A 21,514-nucleotide genomic window follows, 5' to 3' on the forward strand; every position below is an offset into this window, starting at 1 on the left:
AAAACACATCATATGGATAATGATTGTATATTTACATTATAGTTTATTTTCATCTCCTTAATTTTATATCATACATATATATTTATTTATTATTCATTAATATATATATGTTTTCACTTAAAATTGAGATAAAGTCTTCAGCGTATAACTATAATTTGTAACATAGTTTATTAATATTACTTATTATTATATTATTAAAACACAACCATATGATTTCATCAAAATATAAATGTATGTATGTGTGTTAAAATTAACAATAATTATGGTGTGGCCTGTGAGCATAAAAAATCGATTGAGGCTTTTAAAATATACGAATATTATAATGATTTTCCCCCATAAAGTGCTCACAAGTAACACCAAATAAAAATATAAAAAACAAATAAACAATAATGACAATAATAAAAACGTCGACCCAATATTTATTTAAATCATTGAATGAACCCTTTCGACCCTTACGAATTACTTGCTTAGATGATTTCAATACTCCAATAGTAAAAAGATGTTGCCCAAAAATTAAAATATCGTAGAACTAATTAAAATTTAGTCTCTTTATGAAAATTTAATTCCTAAGATTTAATAGATAGTACAAAAACATTCCATACAATCAAATCTTATTTTTTTTTTTTAAATATTGAAATTCAAATAATGATAATATTTTATACGTGTAATTTCGTATAAAACGCTGAATTTACATACAACTAACGTTATGTCTTTAATTTAATCTGATATATTCTTTTTAGTTTATTACTTATGCTTTTTGCCGATCTAAATCTAATTCAGAAGCATACTAGCATCTAAGTTTCATAAATTAAGTATTATTATTGAATCGAGAATCTATAATCCTTAAGTACATATTATAATATAATATATAATATAATGTGACTCATCAATGCCTCTTTTTATATAGTATACGATAGAAATGTATAAAAATTGAAATTTGAACAATATATTAACCAGCATATGGGCATACCGTGAACTTTTACGACAATCTGAGCACAAGTATTATTGCATTAATCACATTATTCGTTCACAATACGCTTCTGCCGTAATAGTAGATACATTAAACAAGTCCTTCATTCAAATTAGACAACAATCCAAAGACTCGCCGCTGTATACGACGCAGATTAGCGTCGTCGGTATCGAACGGGTTCGGTGGGTCGACGTCGATCTTTTTTAGCGAGTGCCCTCACGCCAATGACTTAACATAGCAATAGTCGAACGTTTTACGAGTACAACGCGATCCTCGCTCCCTTCCGAACAACATTCCAACTGCACACGTGCATAAAACTTAACACGAACTTAACAAGACGGCGGCCGGGGGCGGCGCCCTTCAATAGCGCTGCCACGCCGCCGAGGATTTCTGCGGCGGCGCCAGCTGCCGTCACAGATAATAATCTGCAGGGGCACCTTCAGGCAAGTTCCTGGATCCCAACAGCCTCTGCTTCAGCATATCGCGCTCCTGAGCCACGCGCGACAGCTCCATCTTCATACGCGCCAAAGTCTCGTGCAGGGAGCGATTCGTCAACTCCAAATCCTGCCTCTGTTGTAAACGTTTACTGCGACAGTTCTGAGCGTATCCTCGATTCTTTAAAGTGCGCCTCTTCTGCTTCAATCGGACGACTTCCTCCCGAGGACAACCGTGCAAGCGCTTGTTGAGCTCGCGCACAGACAGCGACATGAGCATATCGTCGTTGAGCAGATCGTCACTGCTCGTGGAATATCCGCTGGATATTATTTGCATGCGAGGAGACATGACACTTCCGCCGGAACAAGCGCTCAACGGTCTCATCAAGTGGGTGGTGGATTCCGGTTGGATGTAATCGCGCCTCTCCCACTCGTCGGGGAGCATGTGCATCGGCCTCAGGTCCAGAGGTTGCGGCTCTTGGCGCATGGCTTGAGGAAGCCACATCATGTCGTCCATGAGGCCCGGAGCTCGGTATCCGGGACTGCGGCTGCAAGGAGGGGTTTCTGGAGGAGAGGCTGGCGGTTCTATGTTGGGCCCGATGGCCACCAGCTCGGGCTGTTGTGCTTCGAAGTATCCGGATTCGCAAGGTGAGGGGCATTGAATGACGCGGCGCGGGTCGGGCCATCCGGCAGCTCGAGCCATCCGGGCGTCATCCTCGTGCCAGGAGGGCAGGCGCTGAGGCTCTCGTTTCACGTTGTCTTCGAGGTGATCCAGGACGAATTGTTGCACGTATTCGGCGGCCAGGTGGTCGTCAACGCGCCGCTCTTCGCCGCCTTCTTCGTTGCGCGGCGCTGGTACTTGCATCGCTAGTTTCTCGACCATTTGTTTTGCGGAGCGCGCTCGTTGGCGTGCGTGCGCGGCGCCGCGTTCGCGATCGACGACTGACGCCGAATGCTGAAAGCGCACAACCCGACGGAGGGCGGCTCCCACACCTCTCGCGGCCCCTCCCTCGCGACGCTCTCCGCCAATCAGACCCGCCGTTTCATAACCCAATTATCCGGCGCACAATTTGTCCGCCGACTGCCAAAGTGGCGCTTCGTAGCCTCGTGCCTACTACCATAGCTTGTTCACTTTTGTAAACAATGCTGCTGTCGATGTTCGACGATTGTTACTTTATTTATTTATTTATTTGGAAAATTTACAGTTTATAAAGTTACATAGATTGATAGTAAAAAAAACATAATTATGTTAAGTAAACCATTAATAATTTTCACATATACATAGGTAAAAAAAAGAAAAGCTCAAACATTTAAAATAAGAAACAAAAATGATAATAGAGTAAGATAGTTAGAGAAAACAAAAAGAAAAAAATAGAAATAGCAGTATAATAAAAATATCAAAATAATAAGAATAATAATATGATAAAAATTATGAAATAATAAAAATAATATAATATATAACAAAAAACAAAAAGACAAAATAAATACATCAAAAAGCCAGCAGCATAGCTCGGACGTTAAGCTTCTGCTTACCGTCAAGAAGGTGCCGGGTTCTATCCCTGAATGAAAATTGATTTTTCAGAGTATGCTGTTGGTCAGACCTGGATTTGTGACTCCAGGTTGATCGTTTCCTATCAGAGTTTGCCAATTTTCTCTGATTTCATTGTTGAAACGGTTCCCGGAAAAAAAAATTGGCTAAAAATCCTTCCTTCCTACTATGTCACCACTATTTGAAAATTTGATTGATGTATAATAAAAATTTATGTACAATTCATACATGTCTCGTTAATTTGCGAGTTTTTTCAGTGTCTCGCAATTCAACGACTTATAAAAAAAATGCTGTATTTGTATTTGTAATTGGCCAGGAAGGCGCATTGGGATTTACCTGTAAGGCCTTCCTGGTATATATGTAAAATAAAATAAAAAAAAAAAATTCATAATCACAATCGTAAATTTTCAATAAAATTAAATATCGAAAAACAAATTTGCAATAATCACTCTAGCTTGTATAGCATTAATATTAAATAAGTCAAACATAGAAATTGTTAAAATTAGTGTGTTGACGGTGGAGCTTGCACGCCAGATGAATGAGCTTCTTCCATAATTAGAAAAAGTATTAGGTATGTAAAGGAGCTCATTACATCTAGTCATTCTATTTGGCACACGCAATGATAGTTTGCTCAATAATTGAGGACAGTCGATCGAGCCGTTAAGGATGTTCAAAATTGTTGAGATGTCAGCTATCTCCCTTCTTTTGACAAGTGGAAGTAGATGCTGACACCTACAAGCATCTTCATAGGAAGTATAGGATAATCCAAAACGGCTACTGATGTACCTCAAGAATCTCTTCTGAATGCGCTCCAATCTGTCTCTTGCACCAGAGTACTCTGGGTTCCAAACTTGGGATGCAAACTCAACAATACTTCTTACGTATGCACAATATAGTATTTTGTATGATTTAATAGATTTTTAATAGATTTATCTACATACATACATACATACATTCTTCTTCTTCTAATGCCGAATCCGTATTCAGACGTAGGCGACTACCATGGGCAGACATCGTTTATGGCCCGTGCGAATTCTTCCCTATCATGGGCAAGCCGAAATAGCTTTTCGAGAGCGAGTCCCATCCATGACCTGATGTTCCGGAGCTAAGAGAGCTTCTTTCTCCCAAGCCACCGTTTGCCTTATATTTTCCCTTATATGATTGTTTGTAGAAGGCGATATTTGGGGCCGCGAATAATGTAGCCAAAGTATTCCATCTTACGGCGCTTCACCGTGTCAAGAAGCTCTCTCTTTTTATGTAGAAGCTGGAGGACTGTTTCGTTTCTTACATGCTCCTTCCACGAGATCTTTAGCATCCTCCGGTAACATCACATTTCAAAGGACTCTATCCTGTTCATGGATGCCACTAACAGTGTCTACGTTTCGCATCCGTACAGCAACACCGACCAAACATAGGAGTGCAGGACTCTTAAACGCAATTTCATAGACAACCTTCGACAAAATAAAACATTTTTCATGCTGCCGAAGGCATTTCGATCCTTCTTCTTATCTCCATTTTGGAACTGACGTCCGTATTGATCATTGCTCCTAGGTATTTGTATTGTTCGACCTGTTCAATCATTTGGCCGCGCACACTCAGGTTTAATGGATCCGTCTTTTCTTTACATGTTACCAATACATACATACATACATATGAGTATTTGTACGTAGTAACAATTGATGAAGTTTTGTGATCATGCGAAAAATTCAACTCGAGATTTTGACTGATTCAAATTCAAAATCGATCGAATCGAAGAAAAAGTGTGTGCGTGTCTGTGTAATTTAAATAAATTTAATATTAAAACAAATGAATACTTACTATTAGATTCGCCATAGTTAAGCTGTTTATTTTATTTTATTTTTTATTTAATTTACACCAAGAAGGCCCAACAGGTAAACCCAATGCGCCTTCCTGGCCAAAGACAATTATATAAACATATATGAACACCATCCATATATACACAAATACTTACATGTATACACATACATACATACATAAATATAAAAATACACATATATACATATACATACATACACACCTACACATATATATATATATATATATATACACATACAATACATACATATACATACAAACATTATACATGCATATACACATCAACACATAAATAAAGATAAATTACTCATATATGTATATAAAAATAAAAAAATAGCATACATATATAAATAAAGATAAAACCAACATAGATACACATTATGCTAAATAATAAAATTACAAAATGAAAACAACATGTGTAAATATGTATGTACATAGCTAGAAGTCATTTAAAATATGCTGCCTGACAGAACTGTATGATGCAGTAAAAACATCAAGGCTCCCAGAAAGTAGGTTAAATAATCGAATGGCTCTTGAAAGGGGTGAGTCATCAAGCACATTAAAAATACTGAGCGAAGCCGGGTAAAACAACTAGTATGAATATATTAACAAAATCGATTTGTTGATCAGGTCTGACTGAAACATTATATAGCTAAAGATTTTCCATATAGTCAGACTGAAATATCCAAATAATGTATCAAATTTTCCGAGATTTCCTATAGAGATTATACACTGCGGTGTTTTCTTTTTACTTTATCTGTGTACGTAGTAACAATAGATGAAGTTTTGTGATCATGCGAAAAATCCAACTCGAGATTTTGACTGATTCTAATTCAAAATCGATCACCGATCACGGTTTCATGATCTAGAAAAAGTGTGTGCGTGTCTGCGTAATTTAAATAAATTTAATAATAAAACAAATAAATATTCACTATTAGATTCGCCATATATTACAAATAATGTATATTACAAATACTGAGAGAAGCCGGGTAATATAACTAGTATGAATATATTAACAAAATCGATTTTTTGATCACGTCTGACTGAAACATTATATAGCTAAAGATTTACCATATAGTCAGACTGAAATATCCAATAATGTATCAAATTTTTCGAGATATCCTATATAGATTATACACTGCGGCGTTTCCTTTTTACTTTTTCTTTGTACGTAGTAACCATAGATGAAGTTTTGTGATAATGCGAAAATTCTAACTCGAGATTTTGACTGATTCTAATTCAAAATCGATCACCGATCACAGTTTCATGATCTAGAAAAAGTGTGTGCGTGTCTGTGTAATTTAAATAAGTTTAATAATAAAACAAATCAATACTTACTATTAGATTCGCCATATTTAAGCTGTTTATATTACAAATACTGAGCGAAGCCGGGTAAAATAACTAGTATGAATATATTAACAAAATCGATTTGTTGATCAGGTCTGACTGAAACATTATATAGCTAAAGATTTGCCATACAGTCAGACTGAAATATCCAATAATGTATCAAATTTTCCGAGATTTCCAATACAGATTATACACTGCGGTGTTTCCATTTTACTTTATCTACATACATGTGTATGTACGTAGTAACAATGCGAAAATTCCAACTCGACATTTTGACTGATTCGAACTCAAATCGATCACTGATCACGTTTTCATGATCTAGAAAAAATGTGTGTGTGTGTGTGTGTGTGCCTGTGTATTTTGGGGATTTTTTGAACAACGTTAGTCGTATCAAACTGAAACTTAGCATCAGTTACTGAAATTCTTATCGATAAGAAGTAAATTTTTCCAAATTTTTAAGTTGACCGGAAATGGTACCTCCTCTTATATGTGTCGTCTTTTTTTAAGTTTTTAAATTTAATTATCTCCCAAACCGCTAATCGAATCAGACTAAAATTTTCATACGTATAATAGAAATTATAAATTTTATAACTTAAACATCTTTACCTGAACCGGAAGTAGTACTTTTACTCTACAGCAGTTGTTCCTAATCTTTTATGACTCGCGTACCACTTGGTAATACATTACGCTAATTTGTACCACCATATTAAAATGATTATATTTCATGAAATTTGTTATTGCAAGTGTAAATATATATATTATTTGCATGGTATGGCATGTAAAGACGCAATGGATTTGTTTTTTTAAGAAATTTTGTGGAAAAAAAGTTATTTGCGGACTCACGATTATAATACATATACTCAATGTTTTATATCTACTATTTCGTCATACTTCTATTATAAATGGTTTTAATAAAAACACAAAATTATAAATTAAATATAATATATTTCCTTTTATTAAGTAAATCTCCTTACAAAATAAATTTAATTAAGTTCTTGTGCTTGTTTTGAGGAACGTTTTTTAAAATCCGGTTCAAATGATGTGGGATATTCCCTTAAGCCTGGAGCTGCATTCAATCTATTCCTGTATTTCTCTTTTATAAAACGGTATCAACTGTCGGATTTTCGAACATCGACTGTACGTACATATTGACGTCGACTATGATTAATTAATAAAATTTATATAAAATATATAAAAAAACTAGCTGAATCCGGCATGCGTTGCAATGCCACAATAACGCATTCAATTCCCGTTCCCGTTCCCGCTTTCGTTTCCGTTTCCGTTCCCACTTGTCGGAAAAACGCAGGCAGCGAACAGCAAACACACGAAAACTTTGATATTATAGCGTTGCAATGACACTCATTCCCTTTTTTACCGTTTCCGATCCCGTTTTTTCCCGTTTTTTTTGCACAGTAATCTTCCCAGACATCCATTCAACAAATCCTGAAAGTTCCATCGTAATCGGTTCAGTGGTTTAGGAGCCTATTTGAGAAACTTAGACATACAGACACAGACATTAATTTATATATGTATATGTATATAGATATTTCTATTTATGATTATAAATCATTCTTTCTTGCATGTCTGCCATTACTGTTTTTTTTTCGCGTACCACCAACCGTCAACCGCGTACCACAGCTTGGGAACCGCTGCTCTAGAGAATCGAGGTTTATGCTTTTCTCAGAAACCTTTTAGTTTATTGAATTGAAATTTCATATCTAGAAGTTTAAGCTTAATACCAAGTTATGTATAAATTTGGTAATATGGTAAGCATCCGTCAACAAGAAGTGGCAGTCTATTCTTGTTCGAATTTTCTTCCACTATTTTTTTCGACCCCTTAAACATGTGTGCTCTTCACAAAAAAAATCAAATTTAATTATTGTATCAATGTGATGAAATTAAAAAAAATCACCAAATTTAATAAACCGTAAATTTTTCCTCTTAGAAAAGTCAAAAATTTTGTGACCACGATTCTTTCCACACCCCTAAACGTATAGAACTGAAAAGGTTTTGGTCAGAATTCGTAAGCCAGAAGTAGTATTTTTTTTTTAAAACAATATTTCCTTACTTTAATTTGACCTTTTAAATTATTTAAATTTTCTTGATATTTAATGTGTATGATAATTATAATGATTTTAAGTAATAAAAAAAATTCGAACATAATCCGACAACCGGAAGTAGAACTTTTGTCTTGTGAAAGTTTCCCTAAATTTTCGCTCAATTTATATCGAAAATCCTGTCATAACCAGTATGTTTGAACGTGTATGTATATATGTTTAATTATTGAATTTTGTTTTGTGACCTTCTTATATTCCTCAAATACAAATTAAGTCATGGGTTAGTCACATCCAAATTTTATTTCGAATTTTTTTTAGATTTTATTTCTCAATGTCAAAAATTTCAATGCCTACATGCTACTCTACAATCAGTAGCGTTGCTAGGGGTGGTGTCACTTGGTGCGTGGTGGTGTCGCCTAAAAAATATTTTTTATTAATTATTACGAGAGATAAACGCCAAAAGAAAAGCTAAATTCACGTTGTTTCTGGGTTGCGTCTCCGTCTGACTGAATCAGTTAACCTTCTTACTTTTAGGTACATATACTGATTTCTCAGGAATTCGAACAAAAGGCAATTATGGCTCATATTTTATGCTTTATATAGCTGCACCAGGATTTCACAGTAGCTGTATAAATACAGAAACCTGTATATATACATAAATTACAATGAGGCGTGTAGCCGCTCGAGGACTATCATACAACGAATAGATATGCCAAATTAGAGTTTTTCAATTTGAGAAATTTGGTTTTACCCCAAAAATGGACCGCACTGCCCGCGCGGGCCTAGCGCCCTACAGCTGTCATTCGTGTACCTACTGAAAATAATGATTGATAGGAAAAAACTTCCAGATTCGATTTCATATCCGAGGATGTGCTGGAGCCGGCTCGGTCCGGTTCGCTCGAGCCATTTGCTACTTTTCATCTCTTTGATGAAAAGTTATAAAATGTGGATTTTGATTTTGTTTTTATTTATTTATTTATTTTATTACAAATAATTAAACAGTATCATAGTGACAAAGTGAATAGAATTTTATCTACATCGACAGCCATACACTGCTGGATGAAGGCCTCTCCATCACACTTCCATTCGTCTCTTTTTTGCGCAACTCTCATCCATCTCACTCCACACACATTTTCCTAATTTCGTCTACCCATATTGCCCGAGGTCCTCCTTTTTATTTACCCTTGTATAGAAATATCTAATACTTGTTGAAAAGGCGGCTAGGCAATTTGAGTTATTAAAGACTAGACGTTTTACCCGGCTTCGCTCAGTATTTGTAATATAAACAGCTTAAACATGGCAAATCTAATAGTAAATATTCATTTATTTTTTTATTCAATTTATTTGAATCGAATAACACTCAACCATATATATAATTATGTTTTTTTTACTATCAATCTATGTAACATAAAAACTGTAAATATCGAATCGTCGTCATAGAAACGTTGATTTGTTTTTCGTTTACCAACAAACATTACATACATATGTACATACATACAAAGTCTCTTTCGAAATTATATATTAGATGAAAGAGGATCAAGCATTGCAAATACAGTTCAAATCTACAATATATAATTGAATATATAAATATATAAATCATATAATTGAATTTTGGAAACTCGTGTCAGAATCAAAATATCCATAATTAAATAAATTTGCATACAGTATTTTTTATATTTTTGGTACAACGTATATGTAGCTGTGAATATTTGTACACCACAATTAAGTTCTTAATGTCGAAATATCGTTCACAGTTGACCAATCAACATCTCACAAATCGCTGCGAACGGATTAAATAAATTTTACGCACAGTTTCAAAGATTTGACCAAAATTTTTCGTTAAATGCGTTTTTTTTCTTAATTATATTTTCTTATACATACATATATACGACCGGTGTAGAAAATCTTAATTGAATATTTTTTTTTATATTTAATACTACATACATATATGTACATATATTTACATATGTGGCTCTTTATAATATATGAAACACCTGAATGTGGCTCTCATTGTCCTCACGCATGCCTACCCCTGGATATAACATTGACTCCTATAGATATGGGATATATGTATGTATGTACATACATATAATACATATGTATGTACATACATACATATATCCCATATATATATATATATATATATATATATATATATATATATATATATATATATATATATATATATATATATATATATATATATATATATATTTATTACTCAAAAAATGATTAAACAATAGAAATTTAAAACCAGAAAAGGATCGATATAAGGGAGAAAATTGTTAAAAGAAAAGCTAGATCTACATACTAATTACAATTTATAACCAAACCGCAGAAAATTGCAAAGTTTCAACACGATCGGAAGAATGTAAGATATAGTGTCAGACCAATAAGCTAAGAAGTATAGAAAGCCTTTTAAAAAGGAATAACAGGAATAGTTGGCAGAACAGGGATTAATGTGAAACAATGAATAATTACGGGGGGATCTGACTGGACATTGTAATATGATCGCACTTGATAAATAAGGACTACATATCAATTATATAATTAAAAATCTTAAAAAAATACATATATCATAAATCTTCCTCCTAGATTGTAAGGAAACAAAATAATCATTGTGAAGAAATCTGGAATTGTAGTAAGAATGGAATTTTTTATGTATGCGTTCTAAATAATTAATATTATATATGTATACATATATACTCCATTCCAAACAGTACTAGCAAATTCCAAATGACTTCTCTCAAATGAATTGAAAAGCAAAGTGATTAATTTGATAAGTTGACAGTGGCGTAGTGTGAATTTCTGGTGCCCCCCCCCCCCCCCGCAAAATATTTTAAGGCGCCCTCCTCCCCATATATTAATATTATTTACTTACAGTAAAATAGCTTTCCAAATTAATAATTTATATTTTTTTACGTATCGGTATATGTACCTATATATTGAAGTGCATTAATAGTTTAATCTGGACGACCAACAAGCAGTGCACAATCTGTTTAAAGTAGCTGATTATGGTGTTAATGGTGACAGCGAAAAATTTATAAATTTTATTGGTTTTAATCATATAATTTTGTTTTATTGTTTACACATTGAAAAATATATATCCAAGAATAAGAGAATTCTCAGCAAATAGGTTGAAGTGGCACTGACGTTCAAAAGACGGAAAAAGACGGCAGTCTTCTAGCCCTATTGGCATAGATCAATTACACAATGAGGATGAATTCAAAATATGTATAATAATGTATGTACATACATATAGTACATACACATATAGTACAAATAGGTTGAAAAATAAGAGAAGTTTTTAAAAAAGTTATTTCAAAAAAATTACGGAACAAATTAAAAAATTGTGAAAAAGGCGCGCTTCGTGGCGCCTCCCATGTCTCGGTGCCCCCCCGCATTGCTGGGTCTGCGGGCGCGGTAGCTACGCCACTGTAAGTTGATAAAAATATATAGACCAGTATTCTCATTGTATGTAGATGGTGAAACTTGAAGGTGTGAAGCGCCTGCAGCGTGGAGAAGGCGGCGGTGTCCAGAGTCATTTTTAAATAAATATACATATGTATTCAACATGTTTTTAAACTAAATTAGTATTTTGAATTTGCTATTTGATAGTTGCATTTACACAAATGCTTTCTTCAGACATTGCTTGACCTCCAAGACACTCCTTACGAGTACATCTAGATTTACATTTAAATATATAATACAGATGTTCGAAAATATTGTCGAATGCGGCGCATTTTTCACAAGTGGCTTTTAACAATTTAGAAATATTATATATCACAACCTAGTGTCACTAGAAAAGAAAACCCCATAATAAATCCCTGGCAGCTCTGTCAGTATAAGATGACTCAACATCTACTGATCATAGAGAACGAAACGTCTCCATGTAATTATACACGATCCTCGGGAATGAGACACACGACTACTGAAGAAGAAGAATTATCATTTTAGGAGCACGCCTTTATTTACTTTAAAACTTATCGAATTTTCAAAATTTCAATTCAATTTAGAAGTGATAAATAAAATGAATGTATTAATCAATATATAATACGTGGAGTGGAATTAAATAAATGAAAATCTGACGCTGAACATGCTTCATCTGAAATTTGGATGTTTCAATTTCATTGAAGTTGAATTCCATCAATAAATTATTCCGACGTTTCAATGTTCACTTACGTATTATTTATCGCAAGCTTAACTTCATTACTTGACAATATTTTTTATCATTAAAAATGTTTAAAAAAGTTTGATTGTTGGGCAAATTTCCTCCAATTCAATTAAATTTTTTTGATGATAAGGACTGACTTATTACTACTGGTTCATTTGTAATAACACTACTCACAAAATTAAATAAAACTATGACATATTTGATACATCTACTTCCAAGAACCGTGTAATAAGTGAAACGTAAAAGAGGTTTGTAAAAATGATACCTTTTATCTATGGAAATTTTAATCGGTGCTTTTTTTCTTTCTTTGAATCTTTGAATATTTTTCAAATAAAAGTTAATGGATTTTGTGTTAATCATCTTAACATGATTAATCGAAAAAATGAAATAGCCGAAAGTTTTACTTACATACATATGTATGTACATATGTACATATGTAGATACTTGTATACATTTTTTCTTTTAACTTATATAAAATATAAAACAATGTTTTTATATGTATGTGTATTCGAGAAACTTCCATTCAAAATCCATTTGGAATATGTATATGTATGTACATATGTACATATTTACATGTTCTCTCAGTAAAATCTTCTAGTTTCACCCATTTTAGGTTACTTGAACTATAAATATATATTTTTAAATTAATTAAATCCCGAAGATTTTATCAATTCCACCAAAATACACTTTACACAGTACACGTTAATACATGCATAGATGATATACATATCTATCTAAATTCTATCAGTATTTATTTATAATCTCGTCCGTATACGCATACATTAATCTGAGGGTAAAAGCACAATTTAGTCAAACATCCCATCATATTTATTCACAATTAAACCGTCAAATACCAGTGGCATGAAATTTATGAACTTTGCGTACCTCTACGTATAACGAGATCGGGGATCGCACACCGTTGGATAAAACTTTCAAACGAAATTTATAGAATCTTTACATGAATACGCACATATATTATTTTATATAAGATATATTTTAACCGAAATATATTTACAATCAATGCAATCTGTATAAATTAACGCATTCGATAACTGATATTTATTTAAAATTTAAATCAATACCTATGTATGTGCATACTAAATTAAAATTTATATTCTAGTGTAATGTATACATTTATAACCGTCCAAAACTCCTATCGAACATCTTCGACGCCGGTTGAAAGGTTGGCGTCCGCTGTTCGAACCCGGCCCCTATTATTTCTGGTTAAATATTAACCCTTCCAGTGCGGCAGGTCTTGCGTGAAATCACGTTGTTGTACAATTAGCCACGCATCGGCCGCAGTTTGCATGCTCGCAATTTCGGTAAAAGCTGAGAAATTGATTCATCCTCGTTAACCCATGGCAAACCACCCACCCATACACACACCCACACACACTAAAACTCGCATAACGAACACGTATTATTAGTATTATACTCATAGCATAGTTGAACATAGCATTTGCCCCGACAACGACGCGTAATGGAGAACTTAATCTCGATTTATGAACTGGCACTCGGTTGAGGGTCACTCAAATGGTGCCCAAGCAGATATTATATATGTATTTCACAAACAAAACTTTTTTACTAAAGATTCGTTATACTGTCTAACATGACAAATACTATTATTCTCTACTCACAATATAGGATACTAGTTATCTCTGGAATGAATCGTCTTTCATCCGTTTTGACAAAAAACACTAGTTACATACTATATATACAAGGTTCCATCCTCGGACCCTTGCTATTTAATTTATTTGACAATGATATTGGTATACACTTGGTCAATTGTTGCTTTTTACTGTATTCGGATGATTTAATGCTCTATTTCAATATAGATTCTGACCGTTCTTGCGAGCATTTACAAGAGGATTTAAATGCTCTTCACGATTGGTCTTTAACTAGCCGTTTGCCTCTCTATATCTCTAAATGTAAAGTAATGTGTGGTAAAAGTTGGAATTCTCGACAGGGCGGACCCTCTAGGCTCGGAAGCGAGGCTAGGTCAACCTGCTCCTTCCTGTCATTGGTTGCTCTTTGCGAGTACTTTAGTACTGACGTGCCCTGAATTAGCTCGATTTTTACTTGATGAAATACTCCGACATATACTGCCTGGTTCGCATATAATTTCGGATGGTTGGGCAGCGTACGGAAATATTCCGCATATTGCAAATGGAATATACACGCATTCGTTTGTGGTTCAATACAAATTCATCTAAATATGAATCAAAACGGGCACGCGTTGTGCCAAATTGACGCCTCATCTTTCTTTTCACACGCATCCACATATTTTCCACATTTTGCGTGTATTTCACTATCATTTGGATCCACGAAATTATAACAACTTTTACCGGAATTCGGAAAAAGTGGTTGTAATTCCTTAACTCTGAATTGAACTGGATTGAATCTACTGTAGATCTTGGGGTTGCATTCCAGATTGACTTCAAGTTCTCCAGTCACATTGATTCTGTGTGTTGCTCAGCTTCAATGGTGCTAGGGTTTGTTTTTCGTGATTCCCGGTATTTCCATAATCCTACTTTTCTGAGGCTGTTGTACAATTCTCTGGTGAGAAGTATCATGGAGTATGCATCTACATATGATCTGTAGTCCTTCAGCCAAAACTCATTCTATTAAGCTTGAGCTTATCCAAGACGCTTTTTCCGGCTTCTTTATAAGGCGAAACATGGGATTTACCCATATTTCTTTCGGTATCATCGGCTACACTTCTCTTGAACACAGGAAAAGTGTGGCCCTAATTAAGATGTTATTTTCAAATATTTAGAGGTTTTATCACATGCCAGTCTATTCTGACCTTCATGCTTCAAAGAGTTTGATCTGGACCCGCCATCGTCTCCTATTTCATATTTCTCTGGCAAGAACCGTGGCATATTTTAACTCTCCCATTCCTTCCTTTTTTAAATTTACTGGATGGTGTCATTGACATTTTTTGATAAAATGATATGATAAATGATAAAGAGATATCTTTTCATACACTGCACCGCTTCCTAAGTCACGGGAGTTGCGATCAACTAGACCCAAGTTAACTGTTAATTTGGCTGTTTTTAACTGCTTATTTGGCTGTTGACTTTTAACTGGAGCGATATGTAAGACTAGTGTGCATAGTTAATTGAAAAAAATAAATAAAATTAAATGGAGATAAGAATATGAGCTTTTTACAATCGAAAACGAATTTAATATAATATAATAATATTATTTATTTATTATACCGCAGTGGTATTATACATATAGTGATCCAATGAGCCATTGTGGCCAAACATATTGTTTGCAATAATTAATCTATTTTACAGGTATGCACCCATATATGTATAATTCTTTTTTTACATTATTTAATATAATATAACTATATACTACTCCCTTGCTGCCACAATAACACTACGTAACAATGAACCGCAGTTTCCCTATTTACACAGACGAGAGCTTACTGCAGATTTAGCTCGCAAAAATGGCAAATACGCGCTTCTAAACTTTATAAATCAAAGCAATATGACGGCAATAGTAGGCACAACACTGTCTGATTTATGTAAATATGTACATGTTTTTTTTTATATTATAGAAAGAATCAGTGTTAAATGTTGTCTTATACCAAGTCGTAACTTTGTCAACTTTTGTACGATTTTCATAAAACAAATCGATAACTACACAATTTATTAAAAAAACATTACAAATAAATTCATATCCATATTATTAAACATATTTAATTTATTTACATATGTATATGTACATATGTATATGCGCAAATAGTAATCACTGTCATTTTAAGATGTAATAAATTTCAAGTTTGTACGCATAGTACAAATTCAATGCAAGGATTATCATTGTTCTATCTGGTGCAGGAGATTCGTCGCAAATGCAAGGATCATCCCTTATTAATTGCGCGAGTCCTTCCATTTGAAATATTTGCCCGAGGGATGACGGTGACATTTATCAATCCTTGAAAATATACACGCTTATAAGCATCCGGCACGTGTTTCAATTGCATAAGGCGTTCGATTTTCATGACTCATTGAAAAGTCAATCACCCAGTCGTTGCATATTTTTCGTTAGATACTTTTCCGAAATCGAATCGTCAGCTTATTACATCGATCACAACAAGTGATATTATTTTCGTGCTAATTTTGAAATACGATTTCCGAACAAAGTTATCATTGCGTTATAAAGTTAAATATAAAATGCAAAGTCCAATATAAAATTATGCACCCCCCATTGAAAAAACAATTGATTTAGTTTCGAATAAAGTATTCATTTGTTTTAAATTAGTTTTGATTGTAATGCGTAACTGAATTTAAGTGAATTAATGAGTGTTCTAACGTTGTATTGATGTCACCTTGACACGATTTTGCCTATGATTTATAGAGATAACTCCAATCATGCAAATAAAATCATGTTAATTAAATTATTTCTTATCAATGACTATGTAATCCGAAAACAAACTCATCACATATATACTTTTCTACTCTGATTTTCATAATACAAAATTTATACACTAAATACATTTAAAGTTTTATAATTTTTATAGAGAAACATTTGATAATGTAAATTTTTTATCGGATCAAAATTTTCGACTCCAAACTTCGTCTCCAACTTGGACGATTTTAGTAAGATGGATTATTCTTTCCAACGTATAAAATTATTAGTAATAAATATAATAGCGATTTCCAAAATATAAAAAATACAGGATTTAAATAAATCACATGTATAATAAAAATAGCACGTAACCCAATTTATTGAATTATTGGTAATGGAATAGGTAAAAATAAAAAAAGTAAGTAAATTCGTAGTATATGTACATATGTATGTATGTATATGAATTTCACACACAAAAAATCAATTTAATAAAAAAATGAGAATAAAAGAAAAGTATGAGACAGGAAACATCGGTTTTGACCAGAACACGTCTAAATATGTGCGATTCCACCATTTTATTTATAATGTAATTTAAGTTCATGATTTTTATGATGAAATTATTAAAGTTCAATTTATTAGTCTATTTAGGTGCTTCAATAAAATTAAAGACTCTAGTCAACACATATCGTAATACTATTAATTCAAAAAATAGTTTTTTACGACTCCGACTCCACAGTTCTGATTATTACTGAAAACTGTTATATCTACAAAACAAAAGCAAACGTGATCAATTGTTGATTTTCAACCGCTTACATCAGCTAATATTATCGTTTCATCATGTAATCAAATTCAACATTGAAAATCTCGTGCTTAGTTGACATTTTCAAGTCTCATTATGTAAGTTTTTATAGTGGTAGTCGTAGTCAATATCCGCTAAGTACAAATTTCGTTCGTGAAACGGTAAAGGGTTAACGCTCAGAAATAGTAGACTTTTGTGTGTACTTTGGGGACAAGAATGTTGCCCAACACACTGTATGTAGACATTGGAAAATGAAGGTGCTTGCTTACGCAACTCGATTGTTGTGCAAAATATTGCAATTTATTGACGGGTTCAACGTATCTTCGTTACTACGCAAACTGCTGAAACAGCTAATGACGTTCGACGAAACAACATTAAACACTGATTCTTTCTACATATAATATAAAAGAAAAAACATTCAGACTTCTAAAAGACAATTCGTATTATATTATAAGAATAAAATTATGTATGTATGTTTGTATTGAGACAGCACGTTAACTCAAATCAATAATAAGTACATACATACAACTGATAACTCATAAACTACAACTTTCATCATGCACATTTCCACTGAAATATTTAATTTACCAGTAAATCTAATGAAACTTTCAGCGGAAAATCTAGTAGTTTTTCATTCCATGAGCATAACATATGTAAAAGTATATTGAACGCAGTTTATTCTAAGCATTGATTATTTCAGTAATTGATGGGGTGGAACTGTAATATTATAAATATATCGACGGGGTGAATATGTATGTATATTTATATATTTAAACACGTGTAAGTAAACATAAAATAGGATACTTGATATATAACATATGTATGTATTATCAAAACATATGTATGTATATACGTATATTCTAAATACGTACTTCCATTAAGATACAAACGAACACAATAAAGGTCATTATCGAGAATCTCTCATATGTTCTATGTACATTGTATTGTAATCAAACTGTCACTTGTACGATAGTTTTATCTCGACTTTCATTCATATTAAAGAAAGATTTACTCAGTTGTAATATTAAATTTCTTTACAATCGCAATAGCTTTTGTCATTCTCAAAATAAAAGAATCCCGATAAAAAGTTACCGTTTGATTTTTCTCCATATTAATTTAAAATTATTTTCTATCTGATATTGAAACAGAATAATCAATCGCTATGTCAAGGAACTAAAATATCACTTTCTTATATTTCCGGTCACAATTCTCACTGCACGATTCAAGATAAAATTTGTATATATTTTGCATATGCAACATTAAACTTAATATGTATATGTAATACTTATGACCCTGTGTATACATATATACATGTTATAGATATATATTTTTGACCCCGGTTGCGCGTGTTGTACATGAACCGTACATTTTGACCTGTGCATATAGATTATCAACAATATGTAGATAGATTGATAACCGCAAAGTCGACCCTAAAACGTCATATCCAAAGGGTAGAAATCAGCCTCATCGCAAAGAAATTGGGTTATTTATATTTTAAAACAAGTTTTTTGTCGTACCTACATACATACGAAGGTGTCAATGATCATTTTTCTTCGATTAGTGGAAAAATGCCCTGTCACACTGATTAGGAGAATCCAATGAGTCACTGCAAATTACTAAATGAATTTAATGTCATAATTAGAGGGCGGCGTTCGGACGATTCTTTGTGCACAAACAATGTCAATTCACTATTGTCAATTACCACTGTCAACGATGTTTTTGTTGCTCTCTTGGTTTGTACCTTAATGGAGAGGTCTACTGTTATTTGTCGAGCACCAAACCAATGCCGAAGTCTGGTAATCATCATCATTTACGGCTATTCACTATATACTGCTGGATGAGGGCCTCTCCAACACGCTTCCATTCGTCTCTGTTTTGCGCACTTTTAACCTTTTATCTATTATATTTCACCCCAAATATTTCGTCCCCCCGTCTTCCTTTCACCCGTTTATGTACATTTTCTCGGCTACCATGCTAGCACTTATTTTGACCACCTTTCGTCCATTCCTCAGCTACGTGACCCACCAATTGCCATTTCAATCCCTTCACTCTCTCCATTATATCAACTACCCTCGTCATATGTACTTCTCACCCACGTATTCCGTTTCCTATCTCTCCTAGTTATGCTGAAAAAAAAGAACAATGGAGACAACAATAATTCAACGATCATCAATTTGAATCGTTTAACCATTGATTTATCCAAAAATATATTTTCATTCCGAATTTCCCAAATGGATCAACGTGTGAATGAATTTCTATATATTGCATGTCAATAAACCTCATATCGACATCGCTTATCGGATAATTTAATTTTGTTGAGTTGCAATTTGTATATATTATGACTAAAGCCCGGACCCAGAAGGTGCCGCGTATTGTTCAAATGTTGTAAATGCGTTGTTAAAGGTTTGCCGAACCTTTTTTACAAAGGATTTACAACAATGGAACAATGAGCGGCCCCTTGGCTATCCTACCTCTAGTTATGACAATATTTAAATAATCCGAATATTTTTTTTTTAAATATGTGTACCTATTTGCATTTTTATAGTGTTTATTTGAATTTCTCTAGAAAATATGCACAGGTGGACAGTTAACCGAAAAAAAGGTTGAAGACCACCGATATATGTATGTATGTACATATATACATACATACATATATACATACATACATATATACATACATACATATATATGAACATTGATGTGTTTTCATTGAAGTTGATATATAAACAAAAGTGGTCATTGCACTACCTACCCGCTGAACGAACGATATTATTGATGACTTCATAACATTATTTCACATGAATATTCACATTTCACACACATACTCGTATTGTATTTGTACATTGGCAACCGCTTTTGATTGCGTGAAACGCATTTTAGGAAAGGCTGTTTGGTAGACATGTGGCCCACAACTATACGCTTCAATGGGCGCTTAATTTGCGGTTTTTCGCCACTAAGTTGTAAGTGAATTAACGCTCTTTCGAGTTGGGTGCCGCAGTCTGGAGCCTACAATTACTCGTCTGCTGCTGGATCAATCAACAGGTCCCAGAGAACAATGGCTGCTCGTTAAGCTTGAACCGCGGCCGGTTACAGCAATTACTATGTACGTACATATATGTAATAGCTTTAGCTTTAGCTTTCAGCGAAAGTGATTACTATCCGTTTGCCTGGCAATTTGTGCGTTAATTGTGTTTTCATTTCGGTTCGATTATTGTTGATGTTATAAAAAAATATATCGTTGCTGCACTAACCAACACTAAATACGAATTTCACGAAAAAAGTATTATTTTAATAACGACAAAAAGAATTGTAGAATTTTATTTTTATATAAATTCTGATATTTGATTTTATTAATTTAATTCAATAGAAAATATTTTCCTCTTCGTTATTTATATGCATATGTATACCAGTGGCGTGCCATGAAAATCTCTCTGTTTTTGTCGCACACCATTGCTTGCGTATGCGCGAGCTGGCTAAAAGGGGACTAGGTGACTAGCGTAAGTTAGGCTGTGCGACAAAAACAGGGAGATTTTCACGACACGCCTTTGATATGTACATAAGTAAGTATAGCAAAATATTTCAAGAAATATACATACATATATGTATACAATATGATTTTCCATCCGGTGTAGGATCACACTTGGCTAAAACACATATGCTGTTCTTTTTCATCCAATTCGACCAATGGCATGTAATGAGTGCCGGCCTTACACCCAATGGCGCCCTCGGGCAATTTTTTTAGAAAAAAATAACACTCTTAGAAAAAAATTTCGCCTTTAGCGCTCTAAACTAAAATTTTGTATGGCTTTTGGCGCTCTAATTTTAAATTTTAGAGTGCCTTTGGCGCATCTTGCAGCGCCACAACTTATTTGGCGCCTTCGGGCGCCGCCCGATCCAGCCCCCCCCCCCCCAAAAACGGAACTGACTATATATGCTAGAGACTTGAGACGTACATACATGCAGTGCCGGTTTTAGGGGGGGGGCTAGGT

At 33.7% G+C, this 21,514-nt stretch overlaps 1 protein-coding gene across 1 annotated transcript; it reads right to left on the reverse strand.

Annotated features, from left to right (window-relative positions):
* Positions 1-884: 884 nt before the first annotated feature.
* On the reverse strand, positions 885-2,269 carry LOC143909128 (transcription factor MafAa-like). The gene has a single exon (XM_077427029.1). The coding sequence runs from the start codon at positions 2,267-2,269 to the stop codon at positions 1,382-1,384; it is 888 nt and encodes a 295-aa protein (XP_077283155.1). The 3' UTR covers positions 885-1,381.
* Positions 2,270-21,514: the final 19,245 nt, after the last annotated feature.

Source organism: Arctopsyche grandis, chromosome 3 (genome assembly GCF_051622035.1).
Source record: "Arctopsyche grandis isolate Sample6627 chromosome 3, ASM5162203v2, whole genome shotgun sequence".
NCBI lineage: Eukaryota > Metazoa > Arthropoda > Insecta > Trichoptera > Hydropsychidae > Arctopsyche > Arctopsyche grandis.

Coding starts and splice junctions, on each gene's coding strand:
- LOC143909128 (XM_077427029.1), bottom strand. CDS start 2,269: ATGCAAGTACCAGCGCCGCGCAACGAAGAAGGCGGCGAAGAGCGGCGC.